Source organism: Phoca vitulina, unplaced genomic scaffold, assembly GCF_004348235.1.
Source record: "Phoca vitulina isolate PV1807 unplaced genomic scaffold, GSC_HSeal_1.0 scaffold90, whole genome shotgun sequence".
Classification (NCBI taxonomy): domain Eukaryota; kingdom Metazoa; phylum Chordata; class Mammalia; order Carnivora; family Phocidae; genus Phoca; species Phoca vitulina.
In genome coordinates this window covers 6,040-33,338 of record NW_022589793.1, presented here as the reverse complement: position 1 = coordinate 33,338, position 27,299 = coordinate 6,040, and the positions used below count along the sequence as shown (strand labels likewise).

Below are 27,299 nucleotides of genomic sequence, written 5' to 3'. Positions count from 1 at the left end.
CTTTTAATTCACTTTATTTTTTTTTAAGTAGGCTCCACACCTATCATAGAGCCCAACATGGGGCTTGAACCCATGACCCTGAGGTCAAGACCCGAGCAGAGATCAGGAGTCAGATGCTTAGCCAACTGAGCCACCCAGGCACCCCTTTAATTCACTTTAGAGAAGTAGTAATATAAGATGTTAAGCAGAAGAAATTCTGTCTTGAACATTTTTCTTAGAACAGTTCTAATCTTTATTTTGACTTAATCAGGCACAAGATAAATTCATTGTCCACTGTGTTTTTCTAAGTAATTATTTGCTATTTTAAACCCTGCAAGTCATTAAAATCATTGCCTTTGTCAGTTTGGTCATCATAACCGTTTTCTTCCCAAATATTTTTGGATATTCATTTATTTAATTTTTTGCTAAGTACAGAACAAAAAAATTGAGTTTTTCAACCAGGAAAAACCTTCAGCATTGTAAGAGAGTAATCACTAAATTATCAGGAAGCAAGGACTCAATGAAAGCAAGCCTGTAACTACTTAATGCCATAGTTTCTTATCAGGCTATGTTCGACCCCATTCATGGTCTCTCAGAACGTTGCGTTTGATTTTCCCAGTGATTGTCTTCGGGAGTTCTGGAACAAATTCCACCTAATTAACAGAGAAACATACTATGAGACATTTGATTCCATTTTGACAATTCCAGTTGTCAGTACAATAGGGAGAGCTTTCATGTAACTGGCGAGTTTGAGTCTGGGGGATGTCTTAGCCTAAGCTCATTGAAATTCTTGTGTTGATAGTCCATTTGACATTGGAGCTACATCATGAGTTTTTAGTGCAAAGGCTATATGCTTTGTCAGAAGAATATAATGATCCCTTTACTCCACTGCTTCCCTTTCCAGTTCAAACTAGACCTGGGCCTCTACTCCCCAAGGAAATAGAGGCCACACCTAAATGCACAGAGAAACAAGTTAATTCTTGGGTTTTGGGCTTTTAAGAGTTGGGTCCTGCAAATCCTTTCTAAGGAAGACTTTTGAGAGTTAATTTTGAGTACAAAAAATTTTCCCCTTATGCTCATGGTAAAATCCTCTCTGTTTCCCTCTCTCAAGATGTGACTATTTTAAAATATCTTAAACAACATTTCTGAAAATCAACTGGTGACTGATTTAGTAAATTTAATGGAGAAAATGTAGCTAATTCTTAAGCTGAAGTCAACTACCTTTTGGTTGAAATACCAATTGAAATAGAATTCTCATCTTAAGGATCAATATCAACCAACAGTACTCCAGGATGAGAAGGAAGGAAATTGCAATGCCATCTCTCTGTTTTTATATAGAATTATTCTTTTTTTTTTTTTTTTTTTAAAGATTTTATTGAAGAAGGTTTCAGGAAAGATTCCACAGTTTCTTTGGATAACATCTTTTTTTTCTGAGCCTTAAGTTTGGTCACTTGATACTTAAAGGCTTGTGCTTTGAAGAGCATTATGGCTCAAGAGTACTGATAGCTGAATCAGGTGCTGTCTTAAATTTTTTTCCACCATTTTTTTTTCTCATGGAATGGGACTGGTTAGTCTTATAAGGATCCTTAGTAATTATTCAGTATTTCAAAGTTGATCAAAACTAGTTTATCAAAATTTAAGTGTCCTAAAGAAATTTTTTAAAGCAAAATTATTAGGGCTAAACAAGTTGAAATAGGTGTCTTCTACTTATATAATGAGCTACCATAAAGTCAAAAGCTAATAAAATCTGTGTACTTAATAGCTTAGACCCTTGTTTGGTAACACACTCTTGGGCAAAAAATACTTGCCTTTCTTGGATAGCTGTAAGGTGCAGTTGATTTTTTCACATGATCCTGAAGTTCAAGAGTTAATTTCTCTGGGTTGGATGATTTAAAGGGTGCAGATAAGACAACAAAAGCTTTCACTACCTGCAGGAGAAAAGTCAATTTATATTGATGTTTGTTTTTCAGACACATAAGGAGTTTGGAACCAATGCTGAACACAGGTACTTACAATTATTTGTTAACAGCAGCTTAAGTGATGAATGCAAATCCAGAGATCACCTCTGGTGGAGCTTGGATACAAGTGGGGTTTTGAGATCTAATTCCAGATAAATGGTTTGTGAGTGTGAGGAGTGCGGTGTTTCAGTAAAGCTAAAAGTTGAGTTTTATTTACATGTCAGACATGTATTTAACATTTCAGTCAGACTAGTCCTATATATTATACAGGCAGTCCTTGATTTGCAGATGATCACTTACTCCAGACCTACACTGTTAGAAGCATGTAATAGGGAGACAAATGGAGGTTCCAGAGAATATGGTTTGAGAGGGATTTGGGGAGGCTTGGTGAAAGGATTTTGTATGCTGGGAGATGAACTCTTGGGAAGGATCTATCTAGGCAAAAAAATTCTTGCTTCTCTTTGGAATACTATTCAAAACCCACCAATTAGATAATTATTGAGGTTAGTTAATTTTAGTTTAAATTATTAATTATTCGTACATTGATTCCAGTCGGTATTTACTTCTAATGTTCAGATGAAACCAACTATATTGAGAGAATGAGAATATGGTGGCAGGAGAAAAGTACTTTGGAGAATAGAATCCCCTGGGCGTGGAGGTTGTACAGGTTTAAGTATGGAATCCATAGAGTCACTGCAGAGGGTTATTGGTATGTAAAAGGCATCAGAGAGGGCGCCTGGGTGGCTCAGTCAGTTAACCATCTGCCTTTAGCTTGGGTCATGATCCCAGGGTCCCGGGATCAAGCCATACACTGGGCTCCCTGCTCAGTGGGGAGCATGCTTCTCCCTCTCCTTCTGCCCCTCCCCCTGCTTGTGCTCTCCTCTCTGTCAAATAAGTAAATAAAACCTTTTTGGAAAAAAGGCGTCATAGAAAGAGATGTGGGAGGATGCTGATACACAAACTGTTTTTGAAATATGGCTATTTACTGAGTCTAAGAAACTTCCATGAGGAAAGGAAATGTCTCCCTTCCATACTACGTGGCTTCCTCCTAAAACTAAGGCTATTACTGTCATTCCCCAAGTTCCCTTTCATTAGGTCCTAAGTAGGCTTGTGGGACTTGTTTGGGAACCTGGCCACAGTCTCCTGTTTGCATTGTTTCTGTGAGGAAATGTATTCTGAGTTCCATGACAATCATACGTACAGTAAAATCTGCTTTTTCTTATGCAGCATCTGTTCCCCCCTTTTATTTATTTATTTATTTTAAAGATTTTATTTATTTGACAGAGCACAAGCAGAGGGGGAGAGAGGGAGAAGCAGGCTCCCTGTTGAGCAAGGAGCCCGATGTGGGACTCGATCCCAGGACCCTGGGATCACGACCCGGGCCGAAGGCAGCAGCCCAACCGACTGAGCCACCCAGGCGTCCCTTGTTCCCCCCTTTTAGTAATAGTACCCTGATTTTCCTACAGAGCATTACCCTAATTTCTCTCTTTGGTGGTGTTGGCACTAACTTCTACCTCCAGTGACCCACGTATGATCCAGGTCTGGCCGGTGAGCATATACCATTCCCTGGACCACATTGATTAGATATGTGATCTAAGATAGGCAAATGTTATTCTGGGAGTCACTTGGAACTGTTGGAAAAGGAGCCATCTCCTTTACTGGTTGTGAAGCTGTGTGCATTTGCAATCAGTTGCTACCAAGTAGGAAGAACCTGCCTGAATGGAGCCAACCTAAAGGACAACAGCCAGGAAATGAAGAGAGACAAAGTTTTGCTTACTTCACATGAACCCTTGGATGTAGCTGTACTTGAAGATGACCTCACTTATATATGATCCAATAAATTCCTTTTTTAAAAACTTAAGTCAGTTTGAGTTCAGTTTCTTTCACTTACCACTAAATGCCTCCTAATACATCCCCTTTGGGACACAACTCATTTGTAAAGTTGAGTAACCGGGTGATGGGTATTGAGGAGGGCACGTGTTGTGATGACCACTGGGTGTTATACGCAACTGATGAATCGTTGAGCACTGCAACAAAAACTAATGATGTGCTATATGACAGCTAACTGAACATAATGAAGAAAATGAAGAGGAAAAAAAAAGTTGAGTGCCTAGTATATATTTTTGGCACATGGGTGCTTCATCGTGAGAATTACATGACTACTCTTGATTCATTCTCCAGAGGGGTCAAATGGATAGAACTAGAAAATACGAAATTGCTACTTTAATGACGTTCACTCTACCTCTCCTCTGATTGGATCCGGACTACTGACAACAGCTGATTCAGCAACTGCTGGGTGTTCAATTAGCGCACTCTCCACTTCAAACGGCCCAATTCGGTACCTAGAAGAGGAAATGAAGCCCTTGATCACTACATCACCCAAGTAGGAGATCTCCCTGGCAATCTGTTAACTCTCTAATAAGAGTGGCAAATGTACAAACCCAGAGGATATGATGACATCATCAGCTCTGCCGACAAACCAGAAATACCCGTCACTGTCTATCACTCCTCTGTCTCCAGTGACATAAAAATCCCCTCTTACTGTGGCAGCAGTTTTCTCTGGATTGTCCTAGGAATCAAAGATGACTTTGGGGATTAATTTGGTCAGAATGGAAAAAGGGATATGACACCCATGAAGTGACTAGTACCTTGCACATTCTATTTCTAAAAGAAATAAAAAAAAAAAAGGTGGTTCCTACTGTAGAATACAAAAAGTTCAAGAATATAATGAAAAGGAAACCCCTCTTGCACCTCTTCTGCCCCGTATCGCCCCCTCCCTGCCCTCTGCAGCCTGCCTAGTTGTCTTTTCTGAAGACAAGCACGGCTACTGGTTTATTACACATAGAATTTAATCTTTACAAAACTCTTAGGAGATAGGTGATAATCTCCCCATTTTACAGTTGATGAAATAGACTTGGATTTTGTGACTTGCCCAAGTTTCACAGCAACACATGGTGGATATGAAATTTGGACCCAAGTCTGTATGACTCCCTATACCACCTTTCTATTAACTTGTGACTAGCACATTGTACGTTCTTGTACCACATACTCAGAGAAGAAACAGAAGGGCCGTGTAGACTTTAGTCTGAGGGCAATTTCCCCTTCTTTGCCAGGTGGTAGGATGTTGCCATTTTCATCTATAATCTAGAATGAAAAAATATTTAGGTTCCTAAAATTTTCTTTTTACAAAATGAAAACAGGTTATGAATAGTTGTACAGTGACTAGCAGAAAACTGTAAAACATTCTTCTTTACTGGCAGTCAGATATTACCCACCTGGACATCATAGGGTAGTACTGCTTTCCCCATAGAGCCCAATTTAATTTCTTGTCCTTTCTGATTAGCACAAATTATTCCCTATTGAGAGAACATGTTTTATGTAAGAATGTAAAAATTCATTTTCTGTAGCTATTTATATCATGACAATAAAACATAAGACTCAGTTTTGACTGGACTGATTTTCCCAGTATGCATGCTTGTCTTCTGGACACACACACACACACACACTGTTTTAGACCAGTGCTTCTCAAATGTGTGTGTCAGAATTATCTGGGACATTCATTGTCCAAGCACAGATTGCCAGGCCCCATCCCAGAGTTTCTGATTCAGGAGGCCTGGCTGGGGTGGGGTGGGGTGTCTGAGTATTTGTACTGCTACAAAATTCGCACATGCTGCTGCTGCTGCTGGTTTGGGGACCATACTTTGAAAACTACTTTAGACTAAGGGTCCCATTTAGTACACCTTGGGATAAATTACCCACTGGGGCTCTCTCGGGTCCTCAGTGCTGCTGAGAAGATGAGCCACTCGATTCTGACCCTCTCCAACCCCTAACACCTTTGAGACTTCTGCATGGGGAGAAGACAGGAAGACTGCAAGGAACAATCCTAATTCCCCGCTAGCCAAGCCAAATTGGGCAATTCAGAGGTCTTGGTAGTTACTGGGCAAGGTAAGGTATTCTGGGAAACTCTGTAAAAATTTAGAGCACCAAGGGGGCTCTTCAGGGGCTCAGCCTGGGGTTGAAAGGCTCCCAATATGCTAAACTTAAACTTTGCCCATTAAACATACCACTTCTGTCTGTCCGTAGCCTTCATACAGTTCCAGCCCAGTTTGTGCCTTCCACTGTTCTAGCACCTCCGGGTTGAGTGGCTCCCCTCCTGTCAAGCAGTGCCGTAGCTTCTTGAATTTATATCTGCAGACACAGAGTCTCATGGGGTCTTTGGGGAGAAAAAATCTGAATGGCTTTCATTAAAAAATTATTAGGATGTTCTAGCAACGAACAAACGAGCTAGGAAAGGCAAGTCTTTTTTTTTTTCAAGATTTTATTTATTCATGAGAGAGAGGCAGAGGGAGAAACAGGCTCCCAAGGAGCAGGGAGCCCGATGCTTGACTCGATCCCAGGACCCTGGGATCATGACCCAAGCCGAAGGCAGACGCCCAACCATCTGAGCCATCCAGGCACCCTAGGAAAGGCACGTCTTAGGAAGGTTCATTCAGCAAATATTTTTGAGCACCTACTAACTTATCAGACATGGTTGTAGGTTGTGTGGGGCATGTTAGTGATTAAAGTAAAAATTCCCTGACAGAGCTTGCATTTTAGCAGGCTATTAAAGGAGGGGAGAACTAGGAGAAAATGCTGATAATGATCTTCAGCACTTATTATGAACCAAGTGATAAAACAACTAACATTAATTGAGCATTTACTGTGCTGTAAGGGCATTAGGAGCATTCTCATAATCTTCATGCCCTATTTTACAGACGAGGAAATTGAGGCTGGGAGAACTTAAAGTTGCCCAAGGCCTCAAGAAGGGCTGAGTTGACTACTCTGCCCCCAGCATTTGTCCGGTGTCTGACCAAGTAGGCCACTTACATTGAATTCTCACCACAAACCCACGAGGCAACTCTTAATCCCCTCTTGTGGATGGAATTAAGGGAGGCTTACTTAGCAAGGTCATCTGGAGTGTCTGAGGTCTCACTAGTAGTATACAGCAGAGCCCCACTTGTTTGACTTTGGAGATCAAGCTTTTCACCACTGGCCTTACTACTCTGCTGCCCACTTTCTCAAGTGAGAAAGTCTGGAACAGCCCGGCTCTGATGCATTGAGGTCTCCAATGGGCAGGACAAGAATTGGGCCTATTCAAAATAACCCTTGAAAGCCCTTGAACTACTCTTGAGATGTGAGCAAGATGCTCACATTTTGAGGGCTGCCTGGGTGGCGCAGTCAGTTGAGCTTCCGACTCTTGGTTTTGGCTCAGGTCGTGACCTTGGGGTTGTGATCTCAGGATTTCGGGGTCGTGAGATCGAGCCCCATGTCGGGCTCCATGCTCTGTGCAGAGTCTGCTTGAGTTTCTCTCTCCCTCTGCCCCTTCCCACCATGTGTTCCCTCCCTCTCTCTCTCTCTCTCTCAAATAAATAAATCTTAAAAAAAAAAGATGCTCACATATTGAGGGCCACAAGGGAGTTGACCCTGACTAAGATAAGAGAAGGTTCAGATCTGCTTTATTTTGTTTCATACCACTCTCCCTCCTGGGCATCCACATTTGGGGGGGACAGAGGATGGGTGGGCCTGCACTACTTAAACTGTCACTACTTACATTGTTCCTCTCTTCCTTTCTCTCTCTCCTCATGTATTCAATTCATATTGGTTAAGTAAATATACATTGCAAGTCCACTAGGGGTTCGGGTGATTTGGATAAATTGATTGTAATCTTCAAGTCATAAGACTTCATTAGCTTTTCTTCAAGGCAATATAAATGCAGTTGTATTTTGGGGTGGAGGGGGGTTAGTTCTTGGATTGTAGGGTTCTGGTTGTCCCTGAGAAAACGTGGAGTGGCCCCTAGAGGCTATCCTTAGGAGCAACTGGGAGGCGATTTAGGCAATATCTGGAGACATTTTTGATGGTCACCAGGGAGGTTCTACTGGCATCTAGTAGGTGGAGGCTGGGTAGAATGCTGCTCAACATCCTACGGTGCACAGGACAGCCCCCGACAACACAGAATTGTTCAGTCCAAAATGTCAATAGTGGCAAGACTGAGGAAACCTGCACTGAAATGGGGAGATCTATGATGCTAGACTGCAGCTTTTGTTTGTGCTTCAAATGGGGATTTCCACCCAAGTACCTTTTCAGATCTTTCTGCACGAGCATCCGGTACACAGTGGGAGCGCTGCACAGGGTCGTGATGGGATAAGTGGTGAGCGTCTGGATGATGGAGAAAGACAGTTGTCAGAAGTGGTTAATTAGAGGCCACAACTAGAGCTGATGTCTGCAACCCCTCATCCTCTTTCATTGACAGGTTTCCATCATATGATCACTACTAGGAATAAGAAAGCAAGTATTTATTAGTTGTCACTAGTGACTGTATGTCTGTTGGGAATTTCCAGTTATTGGAAAGAACACGTGTATGTTACAGTAATAGACATACACAATCAACTTCAACAGAAAGTAAATTGTTGAATTTGAGACCAGTCCCAAAGTGTGAACTGGTTTATTCTACCTCAGGGCTGCAAATTACCTTTTATGGTGGAATTTTGAAATCTCCTGCCCATATATTCCTACACAGTACTCACCCTGGATGTAAACCAACCTACCAAAACCTTCCAACACTTTTTCTATAAAAGACATCAGTCCTGGGGCGCCTGGGTAGCTCAGTCGGTTAAGCCGCCGACTCTTGGTTTCCACTCAGGTCACGATCTCAGGGTCGCGAGACTGAGCCCTGCATAGGCTCCGCACTTAGCGCAGAGTCTGCTTGGGATTCTTTCCTCCTTCCTCTCCCTTTCCCTCTGCTCCTCCTCCTGCTTGCATTCTCTCTCTCTCTCTCAAATTAAAAAAAAAAAAAAAGACACTCCTTTTGAGTGGATTGATTAAATGCATTAGTAAGGGCATTTTTCAGTCCTTTCCTTAACTGTTTAAGATTTGCCAGGCTCATTTTACCTCCAGCTCCTTAAAGAAAAATCTAGAGAAATACTCATGTTTTAGATGTCCTATTTCTAGAGAGATTCTACTATGTCACATAATGAATTGGCAGTTTGTATTAAGTTTAAACATTTGAGAGAATATTTTCAAGATGTATTTCTAGGCTATCTGGATTGTCAAAGATCAAGAAAAACTTTTGATCTGTAAGTGAGCATTTCTACTGTCTCTACTTGCTCCCTTGATTCGAACTATTCTTAATAAGCATAAATGCATGTAACTAAGAATAGTGTAAAGTTTTTAGAGCACTTAAAATACACACACTATCTTTGTAAAATAAGAGTATTCTTATTTTAATAGACTTAATATAAATACCACATATTATCACATCATTAATATCTTATTTAATATAATATTAAAGAAGACTATTAAAATAATATATTCTTTTACTTAAATATATAATATTTAATATTTTATAAAAATATTCTTATTTTTAAAAATACAGGTTTTAGAACTGCAAATTTAGTTTATCTACTCAGGTCACTTTGTAAACCTGATGTAGAGATCCCAGTTCTTATGTCACCCACCATTTCTGTTAAGACCTTCAAGCCATCTCGTCAGACCAGTTAGCAAAATAACAGGGTGAGTATAGCTTTTATTCACACACAGGTGTGGTGTTTAATAATATGTATTTCATAAACATAGTGGGTTTTTCATGGCTGAAAAATAATTGGCCTGAATCACATCTTTCTAAAGGCTAAAGAAATCAGAGCAATCTGATACCGCAGTCTAGCTGTGCCTGGCTGAGAAGGAGGAACTTGCTTGGTTTTAAGACAAATACTGGGTTCTGAGAATTAACAAAGTGAAAAGCACAGGGTGAGGGGAGAATGGAAGGAGCTGCTCTGGGAGAAAGGTGACCCCTCCTTCAATCTTCTCTACATAGTGTTTTGGATTTATTGCCTATTGTTTTGTTTCACTGAATCAGAAACCAAAGATTTGTTTAGGCTTGAGACTTGTAATCTGTTATTTAGAACCTCTCAGGTGGGATGTGAGCAAATCCTGAATATTTTGAAGCATGAGAGTGTTGTGGGTGTTCCTTCTCTGTTAAATACATTCAAAAGCCAAATCCCCAGAGACTTAATTTCTTAAAAAGGAATGATTTCCACAAGTCCAGGAAAATATATTCTGAAGAATCATTCTTTTGTGGTTTTGGCAGCGGTTTGGGGGTGGGGGAGGGAGACAAGGGAAAGATGTAGCAAGAAACCATGACTTACATCTAGGAAGGTATCGGTGTCAAACTGCGCCATCCGATGTACAAAGACACAGGCTCCCTGAAGCCAGGATGAAAACACACTGCCAACGGCAGCCTTGATCCAGCCAGTGTCAGACATATTCCATATGATATCTGAGGACTTCAGGTCTAGCCAATACCTAAATGATGTGAAGAAGCAACAAGACAGACCAAAAAGCCCCAAAACAAAACAAAACAAAACAGAAAAGCAAACAAACTGGAATCTTCGAGAACTGGCCAGAATCTCAATGGCTACAGAGAAGGGTCAAAAGAAGCCCAAAGGCAGGATGAGTGATTCTATCTCCCACTTTTGTTAGAGGACTTTCTCAGAATCCTAGGTAATCTGAAAGTAGAGAGGAAGGCTGGGTTTGACATGATATTCTGAGTCTGTTCATGGATGCAACAAATATTTATTGTGCAAATATATGCTAGGCACTGTTCTCCCTAGCACAGTGAGTGAGATAGACCAGATATCTGCTCTTACTTTAGCAAGACAGACAGCAGATAAGCACACAATAAAATGAGTAAGAATATAAATCAGTATCATAATTTCAAATAGTAATACATGCTCTGATGAAAATAAAACAGGGTGAAGTGATAGTTTTAGGGTACCTGGGAAGGCCTTTCTGGGTGGGTGAATTTACTTGGCAATGAGAAGGAACCAGGCATGCTGTTGTGGAGATGGGGTCAAAGTTTGTTCCTGTATGTCACCCTGCACTCACCGCACAAGTGCATTCCTTAATCCCCATCACCTATCTAACCCATAAATTCTTGCTTGATCAGTTGGTGAGATGTTGCCATTTACTGAGCTGAGGCTGGGCAGGGGCATCGTGGATTCTGTTTTGTAGATGTTACACTGGAGAAATCTAATAGTCATCCAAGTGGAGGTGTCAGCTAGCCAGTTGGATATACGTGCTGGCATCTCAGGGGAGAGTTTAGCAAAAATGGCCTTCTTCCCTACCTTCCACAGAGGGTGTAGCCAATTCCGAGGCTGCTCTGAGAGTGCTGGGCCATCTTGGGAGAGCCTGTGGTCCCACTGGTGAAATAAATGGCCATTGGTTCTTGACTTCCTGTCTCCACACAGCTGTGCTCTGCAGAGGTGGATCTGTAAAATATGGGTCCCAACCCAACATGGTGGCTGAAGATGGCACACCAGTTTAACTCTGAGATTATATATATGTATACACATATGTATATATATATATATGTTTTTTTTTTCTCTGCTACTTGTGCCCTCTGGATACCAGAAAACAGTTAATAGAACAAAACCTAATCCAAAGCCTCCTTGAGAGGAATTTCTCAATAAATCTTAAAGGGATTTTGCAGATCAGTGCTAAGCTTTAACAACTCATTTCTCTCTCTTTTTAAGCACCACCTCTGCACAGGCCACATTGATAGCCAAGATGACTTTCAATATCAATGACAAAAGGATGTGTATTTTATTTACTTAAACATTTTTTTCTAAGTGCTTTTTTTTTAATCTGTAATTTTTAAAAAAATCAGTCATGAGTCTTTGTGAACTGTTTATTAACATTTCAGTAGTTTTTACGGTTTAAAGGAAGATCTTTTGGCATTTGAATCAAACTTTTTCATACTTTTTATTCAACATCTGCATCACTGGCAGACACAGTTAGGTGCTTACCATATAGCATCCAATTGCACTTCCTTGCACTAATAAAACTCTGATTTTGTTCTGGTATCAGGCAGTTATATGCTTCAGGGGAGACTGTTCCTTATATAGTTCCAGGGGGTGAATCTTGATAATCCTAAGCCAATTGTGGTAATTCTCATGCCAGAGACTGATTTAGGAATGGGCACACATACAGTTACAGTCAATGAGATTTAAAGGCTTTCTGGAAAATGTTTCCTTAATACAAATCAAAACCACAATGAGATACCACCTCACACCTGTCAGAATGGCTACAGAGGAATCTGTGCCCTGGTGAATGGGGTGGAGGGAAGGAGGCAAAGTAAAGAACTAGCAGGACTTGGAGATTGATTGGACTTGGAGGATGAAGGAAGGAGGCAAGGCTGATCTGCTTTTTAACATGGGCGACTGGGAGAATCACATGCTTTATCAACTGAGCCAGACAGGCACCCCTCAATAATTATTTTTAAAGATATGCTATAATTCAGCAGTCAATAAAGAGCATCAAATTATGTTCAAGGGATGTGTGTGTGTGCGTGTGTGTGTGTGTGTATGTGTTTGTATATATGTATATATGATGAAGTTGGTGTGTGGGGGCTGGAGAAAGAGGGATTTCTTCACAATATCTAATACTGTGGGGAAAAAAACCACTATTATTTTCAATGCTTCTCAATCCAGTGTGGAAACCTTTAATGTAAGACTTTAAATTTCTTTTTTCTTTTACCAAAAGAGGACACATTATAATCTGTGGGTGATAAGGAGATTTTCAATTAATGATGTCATGGTCTGACTGACTTTCTTTGGACACCTGAGGTTTATATTTCTGGATTTTTCAGAACTGATTATATGTTGATGACTTCCAGATTTGTATCTTAAGTCCTTGAGTCTGAGACTCATGTATCTACCACCTGCTAGACATTTGGATGTTCACAGACCCCTCAATCTTAATATGTCCAACTTTAAATTCTTTCTCCAGCTGATACTACCCACCCATTCAGTCACCCATGTTAAAAAGCAGATCAACCTTGACTCCCTCCTTCATCCTCCAAGTCAAATCTTCTATTAGGTGATTCTTTTATGGGAAGGAGTCTGGATCAACAGACAGTATTGCTAAGTCCTTGGAGGCAAGGAGACTCTGAGATATAGTTGCAATTGATGTTATCGCTGGTACTGCAGATGAGGCAGGAGAAAACACTCACTGAAATAATTCCTGGAAGCTGAGCCACCCATTCTGGCTGCATGGAGACACCAGGAGTTTGGTCTTCAAGTCGGGACATTCTGACACAATGGACTCCACTGCCGGGACCACCTCCTCACTGGCCACAATACACTTGGCCTTGGATGCTCGCAGCCGATAGAGAATGTCTTTTGCTCTCAGCTGGGTTGTTCCTGGCATGAAGACCAGCCCTGGGAAAGAGAGAAAGCCCTGAGCTGAAACAGAACTCTTTTTTTTTTTTTTAAGATTTTTATTTATTTATTTGACAGAGAGAGAGACAGCGAGAGAGGGAACACAAGCAGGGGGAGTGGGAGAGGGAGAAGCAGGCTTCCCGCCGAGCAGGGAGCCCGATGCGGGGCTCGATCCCAGGATCCTGGGATCATGACCTGAGCCGAAGGCAGATGCTTAACAACTGAGCCACCCAGGCACCCCTGAAACAGAACTCCTGTCCCTTAGGTGAGATTATGGACTATGGAAACAGGCTTTGTGCTTGGGTGGGGAATACAGCCTTTGGCTACTCCTGTCTTGGTCCCCAGGGACATCCCACAGGACCCTGGTCACTGGGAGATCCTTAGAGCAGTGGCTTCAGTGTGATAGTCCTTGGGTCTAATTCTGTCCTTGTGACTTATTAGCTTTTGACCTTGAGCATGTTACTTGATCTCTCTGTGCCTTCCTTTCCTTATCTGTAAAATGGGGAAAATAATAGTAAGTGTCTGGCATATAGTAGGCATTATAATGGTGGGCTATTATTATGTAACATTTTTGTGGGACATTTGAATCATCATTATGTAGTACTTAAATAACACTTTACAGCTCATTAGAAATTTTCAGGAACATTATCTTACTCAATCTTCTGAACCAATGGTCTCCAAAGTGAGTTCTGCAAGGTAATCCACTGAAGATGAGAAGAAAAATTAGAATTTAAAAAAATTTTGAGATAATAGTATTCTTTATGTTTTAATCTCATTTTATGTATATTTTATAATATGCATGCTCTATTGTACCGAAGAACAATAAAAATAATTATATCCAGATGGGAGGATGTGTATCCCAAATAACTTTATTGATAGATTATGTGATCAGAAGAGCCTGGAGGCCACTGTCCTAAGCAGCCATGTAGGTCCATGCTGTTGGAATATGAGATTGAGTCATAGCCAGTGAGTGGCAGAGTCAGCCCTCAAACCTGGGTCTTCCCAGTGGTTTGGAATCGTCAAAGTTTGCCTACACTCCTTTGGAGATGCTTAGTTTATCCCACTTTTCACTCCATTCTAAACACTGGCCTGAGATGGGTCTGATTTTAAAATACCAGTTCCTTATGAGAAGAGCATATATGGGAGAATTAGATGAAAGACAGAGGGAAGGTGGTTTGCTCTTTCTAAAGTGAATCAGTGAAGGAAAGAGAACTGTATGTAAGGCATCACAAATAGTCACTACCATTTATCGAGCACTTATTATGTGTCTGCTATCTCACTCAAAATCAGCCCCAGTATATAGATGACAACGAGCCCAAGGGTCACAAAGTCAGTAAGGGGCAGAACCAGGATTCAAAGATACATTTCCTAGACTCCCAAGACCCGTGCTCATTTCTTGGTGAGTTTCTAGTCAGTGAAATGGGGAGATGTGGATTTGAATTCCTAGAAAGGAGACTATACTCATTGTGTATATCTTAAAACCTCTCACATGTCATCACCTCTTGGTAAAATGAATATATATATATGTATATATGACATTAAGGAAGTTAATTAAGAAAATACCTAACTGGATCTCAGATAGTACACTCTATATAAAAATATTTATTTTGCAAACACTTGCTTTTTTTTTTTTTTTTAAGATTATTACTTTATTTGTTAGAGAGAGAGAGAGAGCACAAGTAGGGGGAGCGGTAGGCAAGAGGGAGAAGCAGGCTTGAGCAGCGGATGCGGGATTCGATCCCAGGCCCCTGGGATCATGACCTGAGCCGAAGGCACACGCTTAACGACTGAGCCACCCAGGAGCCCAAATAAATCTTTTTTTTAAAAGGAAATGTTAAATATTGGCACTGACCTGTTCGCATACAAGCCACATTTATAAGCCACCACTCTGGGATACGGGGCAGGATCACGGCCACTCGGTCTCCTCTCTTTAGGCCGCAGGGCTTGGTGAGTACATTGGCAGCCTTTCGGGACAAGAAGCCCAGTTCTTCAAAGCTCCATTTCACTTCGTCCCCTTTGCCATTCACCCACCACAGGGCTGGGTTGGCTGGTCTCTCTCCTGTCTGGCCATGGGCACATGGGAAAGAAAGAAAGCTTACATGACTGGTCTACCAAATAGATGGGACACATCTGCCATTACTTCCCCTCAGCACCCATGCTGGTGGACTCTGGTAATAGCACCCCAGTTTGTCTTTGGTGGAACTACTCCTCTCCTATCGAATACAGCCTAGGTGAGACAACCCATCAGGGTAATTGTCCACCCAGCAGTGGGTGGCATGTGACCCACGTTGGGCGAGTCAGACCTTCTCTCTCGGACTTTGAGTTTTCTGAGAAGAACCAAAAGATAGAATATGGTTGAAAAAAACCTGTGTATGGGCCTTTGGTGCTTACATATCCCCAGGAAGCTGTCCTGGTTCCCTGGTCTTGCTGAGACTGACTGTCCAGTTTGCAACCCAGTTTTGTGAGCACTCCCATGTCCAATAAATTTTTTTTCTTGATTAAGTTAGATTCTGTTCCATCCAAATAACCCCAATTTTTGTATTAAGGTTGATTAGGAACTTAACTTTTTTTTTTTTTTTTTTTTTTCACCCCAAAAGGTGGAGTATGGGTTTCATAGGTAACAAAGAACAAGATGGTGGGGCCTTTGGGGGAGGTTCATCAAGGGATTGATTTCGGAGGAAACCTCATATGATTCTACAGAGTACACTGTCTATACTGCAAAACCTCTTTGCTTTATGTGTTACCTGGGAAAAAAATTTACTCCTCCTTTCTTCCCCTATCTGGAATATCTGGAATGCTCCTTTTACCTTTCCTGGTTGGAAACTATTTCAAAACTCAATTTCCATTTTACTTCCTCTGTGAAGGTTTCCTCAGGCTCCTCTTTTTCTCCTCTCTGACTTCTCTGTGTTTCTGCAGCAGTGTGCTCAAATGCCAGATGACTCCATTACACTGTATCATAGGCCCTGCCCCTATGGGTATAAGCCCCCTAAGATCAGGGGCTGTTTCCTGTACCCTTGGGACTGGTGACCTTGGATAAGGAGCTTAACTTCTCTGAGGTTAATTTCCTTATCTGCAACCCCCCAGGTTGGTGATGGGGATTTGATGAAATAATATAGGTCAGTATTCCTCAATCTTTAGTCATTGGAGTATCACTATTTTTGCCAGATCTGTCTATACCTGTGCTATTGTTCTTTTTTTTTTTTGTGGGTTTAACTTTTTTTTTTTTTTTTAAGATTTTATTTATTTGTGAAGAGAGAATGAGAGACAGAGAGCATGAGAGGGAGGAGGGTCAGAGGGAGAAGCAGACTCCCCGCTGAGCAGGGAGCCCGATGTGGGACTCGATCCCGGGACTCCAGGATCATGACCTGAGCCGAAGGCAGTCGCTTAACCAACTGAGCCACCCAGGCGCCCCTTAACTTTTTTATTTTAACTGCCAAACTGTTTTCTAAAGTGGCTGTATCATTTTACATTTGCACCAACAGTGAAATAGTTACAGTTGCTAACACTTGACATGGTCACCCTTTTTAGCATTTTAATAAGTATGCAGTAGTATAATTGTGACTTTAATTTGCATTTCCCTAATGACCGCTGATGTTAAGCATCTTTACATGTGCTCTAATGAAGTGGTGATTCAACTCTTTTGCTCATGTATTGGTTTATTTTCTTATTAATGAATTTTGAGACTTAAGGATATAGTCAGTCTGGATACAAGTCCCTTATCTGATATCTGTTCTACAAATATGGTTTCCAAGTCTGTGGCTTATCTTTTCATTCTTTCTTTCTTTCTTTTTATTTTATTTTATTTTATTATGTTATGTTGGGCACCATACATCATTAGGTTTTGATACAGTGTTCCATGATTCATTGTTAGCGTATAACACCCAGTGCTCCATTCAATACGTGCCCTCCTTAATACCCATCGCTGGGCTAACCCATCCCCCCACCCCCTCCCCACACCTGTGTTATTGTTCTTTGTATTTTTCTTTACATTCACTCACTTTTCTTGTACACATTTACTTAAGAAGGAAAATGTATTTACTCGTCACCATAATTGGAGAACCAGTACCGTTTGTTAAAAATAGGTTACTGAAGGGGCGCCTGGGTGGCTCAGTTGGTTAAGCGACTGCCTTCAGCTCAGGTCATGATCCTGGAGTCCTGGGATCGAGTCCCACATCGGGCTCCCTGCTCAGCAGGGGGTCTGCTTCTCCCTCTGCCCTCTTCCTTCTCGTGCTCTCTGTCTCTCATTCTCTCTCTCAAATAAATAAATAAAATCTTTAAAAAAAAAAAAAATAGGTTACTGAAAAATAAATATATTAAAAACAAAATACGCCCAGAGATTTTCAACTTCTACCTGCTCTTTTGTTCAAAAGAGAATTTAGCAAGTATAAGAGAGCTGTTAAAGATGTAAATGGATTTAAAGGAAGACTGTCCTCTCAGTTTAATAGGAAAGATTGATTCAACATTATTTGAAACCCTATATATCTTCTGAGGCACAGGTCCTTGCAGTGAATTTTGGTAAGCACTGATAGGTAAGTATCTAGCTCAGTGCGCGGCATGGGGTGGGGTCAGTAAGCAGGGATTTGACCTGAGGCTACACTGCAAACACTCAAGGCTTTTTGCTTTATTCTTTTCAATGTTGGATTCTCTCCTAATCACGCCAGTGATGACTATTATTTTAAAATAGTAGCAATGTCCACAATAGCCAAACTGTGGAAGGAGCAGAGATGCCTTTCAACAGATGAATGGATAAACAAGATGTGATACATATATACAATGGAATATTATTAAGCCATCAGAAAGGATGAATCCCCACCATTTGCATTGACATGGATGGAACTGGAGGGGATTATGCTAAGTGAAGTAAGTCAAGCAGAGAAAGACAATTATCATATCATTTCACTCATATGTGAAACATAAACGATGGCACGGAGGACCATAGGGGAAGGGAGGGAAATCTGAAGGGGGAGAAATCAGAGAGGGAGACAAACCATGAGAGACTATGGATCCCAGGAAACAAACTGAGGGTTTCGGAGGGGAGGAGGGTGCAGGGATGGGGTAACAGGGTGACGGGTATTAAGGAGAGCACATGTTGTGATGAGCACTGGGTGTTAGACTCAACTAATGAATCATTGAACACTACATCAAAAACTAATGATGTACTATATAGTGGCTAACTGAACATAATAAAAAAATTAAAAAATGAATAAATTAAAAAAAAAAAAGCTCAAATTACTGCTTTTTGGATAAGCCTGTGACCAGCCCAAACCGATGAATGGAGAGCAAAGAGCTGCTGCATGGGACTTGGAGAAAATGAAGGAAAAGAGGCAGGACTCTCTAAGTAATCACCATAAGGGGGACTGAGGAGGATCCAGAGAAAGACAGCATGTGGAGTTGTGGATTAAAGATCTTGCCTGGGGAGAGCGGAGGGCAAGGTAACCAAGAAGGATGAAAGAACTGAATTAAGAGTGGCAAATGGACCACGGAACAAGGAAATGGAAGCCTGAGATATACATGGATGCCAAGCATCTAATAGAAGCCTGTCATGTCATACCTTCTCCTTTTGGGACCACTGGTCCAGCACATCCCCAGCAAAGTTAAAGTTCTTAGGCAGTGACTTCTCACAGCGATTTATGGCTTCAAAGTCAGCAAGAGTCAGAGGCGCCCAAAGCTGATGATCTTTGTGAAGGTACCGGCCAGCTGGCTTGGCAAGCCAGATGAATCTGAATGTCTGGTATCGGAAAAAAATCATCATGATTCCCAAAGGGCTTTGTCAACTGATATGGATGTGGAAGTTCTGCAGCCTGTGGGGAGAGATGAGTGGAGAGCGTTAGTTTCTTTGGATGCTCTGTGGTGAGATTGGGAAGTGGATTGTGGCTGTGTGCCCCCCCCCCCCCAGGAAGTTGGGGAACACCTGGAAAAGACCCATTCTTCTTTGGAGCTGCGGCAGTCAGCCCTCACCAGTCTCCCTGCCACTGGCCTCTTCCTCTTCATTCTGTCTATGATCAGATTATTCTTAAAAACAAAACAAAACAAAACTAACAACTATAGAACTGTCAAGCTCCCATCTTCTGTCCCTACCCTCTCCCCCAACCAAACAATAGACAAACAGAATATTTGCTGCCACAATGGACATTCAAGCCCTGCTTCTGTCTGCTGCATACTCGATTCTACTATATTTTCTAACTCCTCTCCTTGAATTTGCTCTTCCAGTAAAAGCAGTCCACTCACTTTTCTTGAATGTCCATTTCTAGCTCTAGGATTTAGTCTGTCATTCCCCTTCCTTCTGGCTTCCCTGCCTTCCTTTCCCCTCAGTTCTTCATTATAATTGGTTAGGAACCTTAAGTCCTGGCTCAGCAACTTTAAGTGATTAAGAAATCACTTACCCTTCATGCACCTCAATTTTCTCATCTGTAAAATGGGGGAGGAATATAATATCTGTCTCCTAGGGTTATTATGAGGATTTAATAAGATAATGTGTGTAAAATGCCCAGCATGTAGACAGTACCTTCAAAGTGTTAACTAATGCTTTTGTTAAGATTATTTTCATTAGTACCCTGGTGGCATAGGTTCATGAAATAGTTTTACTTCATGAATCAGGAGACCTGGACTTTACTCTGGACTCTTTCAAAACTAGCTTTGTGACATTGGTAAAGTCACCTTCCTACTGCCATCTGTAATTTAACATTTTTTTTTTAATAGTACTGTTATTTCTTCCTCTGAATTTCCATAATATGCACCAGTATTCCTCACGTGACAGTTTTCTACCTTATATTATTAATTGTTTTCAATATATGTGCCTTGTCTCCCTAACCTACCTAGATGGTGTGGGTAGAGCCTGTGTATTTCATTCTTATTACTTAACATGACTTACAGAGCTGTCTTCAATAACAGAAGCCAGTGTTTTTTAGTGCTTGCTGTAGACCAGGCATTCTGCATTCCTGATATCATTTAGCATTCATGACAAGCTTGTGAGGTTGGTGCCATTATTATCTCTATTTTCCAGATGGGAAAACTGAGACCTCTGTACACTTAAGCAACTTGACCAAGGTCATCCATCTCATAGTGGCAGAGGCCAGGTTTCCCCCTGTATGGCCTGACCTCAGAGCTTGCGTACTCAACCTCTCTGCTATTCAGCCTCCTTTGTGTTGCCTTCTTCAATAAGGGTCTCTTGCTGAAGATGAATACCCTTATCTTTTTGCCTTCCAGTCCTACTTAGTTGCCTTGTATGGGATGGAAAACTCCGCAGGTGCAAAGGGTGCCTGAGTCTGCCGCATGGTGATAACATAAACAGCAGAACAAAGGGTGCAGGGTGTACCATCCCCTCATTGTTGTTGTCAAGCCTTCTTTACTGCTCAGAGTGACGTCTGGAGAAGCAAGAGGCCCATTTGGTGCAAATGCAATTTACCGTAGCCCAGGAAGAGCTATTTCTGGCCATACCATTGGTTTTAAATTCTCCATTATGTCAAGGAAGAAAGAAGAGGGACCACCTGGGCAAGTATGGTGGAGGTAGCAAGAGGAGAGAAGGGTGGGGAGAGGGAAAGTAGTGGGGGCCATGCTTATGATTTAGCATTTTGCTGAAAGTGAGACCCAACTTCTCTCCTAAACACACACACATACACCCACCCACCCACTCACACACACACACACACACACACGTGTGCACGTGTGTGTATGCACATATGCAACACACATACTTGCATCCACACTTGCCTCTCTGGATGCCCTTTGCCAAGTTGCTTAGTATCTCCAAGTTCCATTTCATCTGTGCAATGAGAGTAATGGTAGTATCTTCTTCATTGGTTAATTGTGGGGTTTAAGTGAGCACCTTAGCACAGTGCCTGGTGGGTAGCTAGGACTCAGTAAACGTTGCACGTTAAAAATCAAACTTCACAACTGTTTATGGCAGAAGGCTTTCACTGTTTGATATCCAAAGAAACTAGAAAAGCTATTGGATTGGAGCCACTAATATTTTGGTGGCTTATTTTTGCCTCTTTTAATGCCCTGTCACTGTGCTCCTGGCTCTTGGGGTTGAACTCAGCCCCCATCAGTCTGAAGCATTCTAGTCTTCACTTCCATCATTTTGACCTTTCTTGGTCCCAGTTTAATGATCAATTGGAAAGATTATCAAAACATGGGACACCTGGAACATTCTTGCTTCCTAAGGAGAATAGCGCAGATAATAGAGCAAATAGTTTTTAATGCAAATCTCCTTCCTCTTCTCCTCCAAACTGAAAAATGATTTTTTCATGAGTTGTTCTGATTTCCCATACCTCCATAGATAAATTTGCCATATCATCAAATTAACATGCCAATAAATCTAAAACTAAATATCATAAAATAGATCTAATCTGAATATACACTTCAGCATTATCTGCATTATGTGCATAATCAGTGAATAGGTCTTACATATGCAAACACAATCATTACTAATAAAATACTAATCAAGATATCACAGAGTAGGATTTTTCAATTAAACTGTAAAATTTTTTTGCCAGTAACATTTCTTCTTTCTATCTCTTTGGTCTACTATTGATTTTCTGGGTAAATTTGTACAGATAGGCCTTTAGGGAGACCATGGAACTCTGAAGATCCACCATTTTGCATTGAACACAGCCATTTCCTGACTTTGGATCTTGTGGGAAGTTCATATGATTCCAGGGTCAAATCTGAGAATCACTGACTTTTAGGTCAAGACATTATCTAAGTAGAAATTTATACATACACATGTTTAACAAAATATTTCCCAAAGATTTCTGTAAAAGTGAGAGAATTTAAGTAGGTGATTTCTAAAGTCTTAGTGATTTCCAGTGTGTTTAGGGAAACTTTACCAGTGGAAAGATGTTTGAGCAATTGGTGTGCACTCAGCACTGTGTTTTTTATGCAGTATCTTGTTTCATTATCTCAACACCCTTCGGAGGCAGGCATTTGGTTTTAAATTTTTTTAGAGAGAGAGAGAGCAAAAGAAAGCATGAGTGGAGTGGGATGGGGGGGCAGAGGGAGGAGAGAGAGAATCCTAAGCGGGCCCTAGGCTAGGCTGACAAGCCTGATGTGGGGCTTGATCTCACAATCCTGAGATCATAACCCTGAGATCGTGACCTGAGCCAAAATCAAAAGTCCAGGCACTTAACAGAGTGAGCCACCCAGGCACCCCCAGGCATTTTGTTTTACCTATAAAGTGACTGAGGCGGTGAGAGGAAATAAATAACAAAAGCCGTTCATGGAGCATGCAGCACAAATTCCAGCCTGCATTTGTTGTCTCCAAAGCCAATGCAAGGAAATGCTATCACAGATTTTTGCTATATTTCTATCAACCTTTGTAAAGTAGAACAGTCCATTTTCCTGTCAAAGGGACATTTATCCAGGGTTGAATCAGCAGTTATCCAATTATGGCAAGACGATGGGACTCTTAGTGCTCTGTTCTCTACATTTAAACACACTCTTACAACTTCTCATTTACTAGAATCACTTCCATGTTACCACATGCATTTTTTCCTTACCAGAAAATGTTATTATTGATCCAGAAAGGCCTTCAGCTTCTTCACAAAGACTCAGTTCCGTATCTGCCAAAAAATTGGTTCCTTCCTTCTTTTCTTTTGGTGGCATCTATGCCATTATAGTCCCGAGTCTCTGGTGCACAGTTGGGAGGATCATAATCCTGTGGGAGGAGAGTTGATGTTTCTCTGGACAACCTGTGGTTAAAGCAACAGCAATTTATAAGACACAGCTGGGAGGGGAGAGAGGAAATGCAGGAGCAACTTCCTCTTACGGTTCAGTGCTAAGCCTCAGCACATTAGCGGATTATTCTTGTCCATGGAGCTGATGATATCAAGATCCATACCGCTCAATGGCCTATTATCAGAGTCTCTCATGATTTTCAAGTAGCCTGGAATATTGGCATGCTTGACTCTTGTGGCGTAGCTGGATATAGCCTGGCATCCTGGCAAAAGACAGCCAAGGGAATCATATCTGAAGTCTCAACTCATTGATTAGATTATGAGAAATCCTTCAAACTCCTGGCTTTTATTGAGCATTGACTATACGCTAGCCACTACAAGGTGTCTGTCCTGACATGATCTCATTTGGAAATAATTTTGAGACAGTGTTGCTGACTGGTTTGAACATAAACTTTGCCTGCTTGTACCTTTGTGAATGTCAGTTGATGGCAACAGGAATTGGGTTTAGTGAAGTCTCTGCCTAAATGTTGCTTGTTGATGACAGTGATCAGACATAGACATTTTTCACCTTCAGAGTTCATTGGTACCCCATATGATATCCAGAAGAGAGTATCTCTCATGGGCTCAGACATCAACAGGGCTCCTTGATCCTTTAATGAATGAAGTCCCAAGGCTAAGCCCAGTGTGGTAGACAGAATAAAGGCTCTCCAAAAAATTATCCCTCCCAGGGAAGCCCTCTTGAACTACACAGTGACCAGAAAACCCACTCTACCGTGCAGGGACCTCACCCCATTTGTGATGTTCGGCCAGTTTTACAACACTTTGATTGTACATTACTAACCCCTATCTTCACAGATGGTCCAATACAATAATGGCAATACTGGGGACTCAATGAGCTAAATGTGCAAAGATCTGCCAACTACCTGGGCCAAAGGCATTGCCGTTACTCCTTCTAAATCTCAAGCCCACCCCCTTTGGAACTCAGACTCTCACCCTTGGAGACAGTCACTGGACATCCATGCATTCGACCACTGCCCCTTTTGACCTACAGGTGGGAAAAGGGGATATATTTCAATAATGCAAAGATCTAGTTGCTTCTATTAAAACTAACCATGTTGTAGCAGAGCAGTCTTTTCACAGTCTACTCCCAGGGGACACTTACCTTGACCATCACACCTTGCAACCTGGAGAGTCTCTCTATCGGAAAAGACACCTCCACAGAGATTCTCTTCAACCTCCCTTGAGAGGCCCTTAGCACATACTGCTAACCAAACCTTGTGCTGCCAAATCCCAGGGAATGGACTCTTGGGTCCACGGGACATATTTAAAGAAGGCACCAAACCCTGACTGGACCAGTACACCATCTGGTGACAAGAAGGTAAATACTTCCCCAATTGAAATAGAAAACATCTGGGGAGACAGCTTTCCCCACATGTCCAGACCAGGCCTGCATTCCTTTTCTCACTGTTGCTCTTTCTACCTCTTTTGTGCAAAGAACATGCCATTTTCTGCATATCCCAGTTTCTTGCAAAAGGAGGAGACCTTTTTGGATTATAACCTTTTCAGAAATAGCCTCATTTTGGACACGTTCTGCATGGAGCAGTGGGTGTTATATGCAAACAATGAATCATGGAACACTACATCAAAAACTAATGATGTAATGTATGGTGATTAACATAACATAATAAAAAAAATAGCCTCATTTTGATCTTGTGAGCATTTCTAGAGGTTTAGAAGGTTCAGAATTCAAGTCTTTCTTTTACCTAAACTATTAACTGAATCCTGATTCTAATCCAAATGCATGGTTTCTGAATTTACAACATAACAGATCACTACTGATAACCCATATAGTTCTAAACAGTTTCTTTTGAAAAACAATAGTTTTGAAATGTCCCGGAAGTATTCCTATTCTTGCAACAAGTTCTCTAACTATTGCTTCATGTTCTTCAGTGTACTCTATGTTCCCAAATGTGCTCAGTGATTTCATTCAGTGCATTCCCGCAGTATTTGATATTTTGCTCCTAGCCACTGGGGGAGGACACTTCCAGAAGGCATACAGGACTCCGGGTTTGCCTTCATAGGGAGAACCCTTTTCTTCCTTCAGTCCAACAAGTGCCAATGGAGATTTCAGCTGGCTACTTAAAGACCTAGGGTCCTGGTTTAGAACCGATATATGGGTTGGAATTGTCCTGTGGCTTTGGTTCTGTACTTGCTGTCGCTCAATCCTTTGTACAAACACTGTCCCCAGTGAGGTGATGCTGGCTCACTGGTCTCAATCTTGAGCAGACACAGACGTCACACAGGAAGTATGTGAGAGTTTCTCTCTTCTAACTCTCCCTTTGCCTCAAGTGTCACTTAAGTCGTTTACAACTGTGATGCACGTTCCCTCCGAGAGGAGCCATGCGAACCAGAAAAAGGCCTTTTGCTGGCACTGAAACGCAAAACCGCTAAATCCAAAGAACTTGGCTGTTGGTCAGAAATTCCTCCAAGGAAACTTCTTTAAGTTTTTATTTAAATTACAATTAGTTAATATACAGTGTTATATTCATTTCAGGTGTACAATCTAGTGACTCAACACTTCCAGGCAAACCTGGCGTTCGTCACAACTGCATGACTTAATCCCCACCACCTACTGAACCCATCCCCCCAACCACCTCCCCTCTGAAAACCATCGGTTTCTTTTCTATAGTTAAGAGTCTGTTTCTTGGTTAGCCTCTTTTTTCTTCTCTTTGCTCATATGTTTTATTTCATAAATTCCACAAATGACGGAAATCATATAGTATTTGTCCCTCTCTGACTGACTTACTTTGCTCATCAAGGCAAATCTTGCTCAGAAGGGGGAAATGTGGTAAGTCATAATGGGAAATGTCACAAAACAGAGGCAGGAGGTTTGGGCAGGGGGAGCTCTCACACACTACCACTCCAAATAAACTGGGGACCCAACAGGAAGACATGGACTTGACCTGACACATGGATACTCCATTATTTCGCTAGCAGAACTCTATTCTCATCTCTCCATCCCCCCCCCCCCCCACCCCCTGCCCACCTCCTCCAACAGGACTCACGCATGAGAAGCCACAACACTTTGAACTCCCCAGATGCCTCCAATGGACTTTTAGTTCTTAACAGCCTTCTAAATTGCCCCCTTTCCTCCTGAAAACACTGAGCCTCTCCGATGCTCCCCAATGTGCCTAAGGTTTAATCACAGCTTCTCTGTCCTACATTCAATTCTCTTTCCTTCCAAAGAAACCCGACAGTGGCTGATAATTCCCTGAGAGTTTCTCCCTTTAAGGTTACAAACTGGAGGGCAGTTTGTGTTTTTACCTGGGGCTCTGGTTCCAGCAGAACCTGGGAAGTGGGATCCCAGCTCCTCCTTCTAGAAGGTCCTGAGAGTCAGCAGTGCCTGTATTCCTGTCCCAACTGAATGCGGCTCCCCTTCCTCTGAATTTGGGTCAGGATTTCTCCCCAGAAACAAGCCTGCATGTGTAACAAACCACCACAGCCTTTCTGATGTGGCATCGTGGGACCCCTCAATCCAAGGACCCCTGGGTAAAATAGGTCTTGTTCAAATACCCTCAGGGAAAAGGAGGAATGAACCAGGGGAACAGCTCAGAAAATGCAAGCGACTGTGCTGCTCACCTACCAGCAGGTCCTGGGAAGCCGCCCAGAGCCCCCTCCTCAGCACTCAGCTAACAAGGCTGCTTCTCCGTCGCTCCTCAGGAGGCACCAAGTTGCTGCAAAGGCCCCAGGTTCTCCCCGGGGCGGCTGCAGAACTTACTGGCAACGCAGCCCTGGCTCTCGGAGGGGCGTTGGGTCCTCAGGGGGCGGCAGAAGCCTTTCCTGCCCTGAGGCACCCTGGCTCAGACAATGCCTTGGCCAGGGCGCGCCCTCTGCCCTCTGGCCTTTGCTGGGCACGCAGGGAAACCGCCCCCTCCCGGGGGTGATGCGCGCGCGCCCCCTGCTGGCCGCACTGGGAATCCCTACAATGCTCAAAGCCAGGGCCCCTCAGCTGCAGGCACTGAGGGTGCTGGGTCCCGCCAAGCCTCTTCTCCAGACTGGGACAGGTCTTTGTGACGGTGCCTCAGACACAAAGAAATCTTTTCCTTCTCCTTTCTGTGTCACTGAAGAATGAAACCGATTTTGTCAATGTCATTAAGTAATTTGTAGTGCTTGCACCACTCCCCTCCAAAATACAGACTGCAAATCGACATAATGCAAAGTAACATAATTGTGTTTACCCACCAAAATGTTCGTAGTAAATAAAAAACTGACACCCATTACACTATTTTTTCTTTCCTTCTTCCTCTGAAGAAAAGAATAATTTCTGGTCAGGTCAGGATATATGAAATTCTATTTATGTAAGACATCATCTAGCACCATGATCTTGATCGTGACAGCGTATTTTCGACTTTGCCAATCAAGTGTTTGGGGACACA

At 42.0% G+C, this 27,299-nt stretch overlaps 1 protein-coding gene across 1 annotated transcript; it reads right to left on the bottom strand.

The window, feature by feature from the left end:
• Positions 1-256: 256 nt before the first annotated feature.
• On the bottom strand, positions 257-26,725 carry ACSM4 (acyl-CoA synthetase medium chain family member 4). Its single transcript, XM_032396287.1, has 15 exons — positions 26,503-26,725; positions 22,687-22,878; positions 18,741-18,990; positions 15,042-15,252; positions 12,982-13,189; positions 11,096-11,239; positions 10,118-10,274; positions 8,053-8,132; positions 6,002-6,125; positions 5,213-5,293; positions 4,980-5,081; positions 4,379-4,506; positions 4,180-4,279; positions 1,788-1,907; positions 257-632 (listed from the first exon to the last, which is right to left on the bottom strand). Exons 3-15 carry the CDS (start codon positions 18,939-18,941, stop codon positions 546-548), a joined length of 1,743 nt encoding a protein of 580 aa, XP_032252178.1. The 5' UTR covers positions 18,942-18,990; positions 22,687-22,878; positions 26,503-26,725; the 3' UTR covers positions 257-545.
• Between the last annotated feature and the right edge of the window lie 574 nt (positions 26,726-27,299).

Coding starts and splice junctions, on each gene's coding strand:
- ACSM4 (XM_032396287.1), bottom strand. CDS start 18,941: ATGATGATTTTTTTCCGATACCAGACATTCAGATTCATCTGGCTTGCC. Junction 11,240..12,981: donor AGCTTCCAGGAATTATTTCA/GTGAGTGTTTTC, acceptor CATATTTTACAG/ATCCACCTCTGCAGAGCACA. Junction 6,126..8,052: donor GTGCAGAAAGATCTGAAAAG/GTACTTGGGTGG, acceptor CTGTGTCTGCAG/ATATAAATTCAAGAAGCTAC.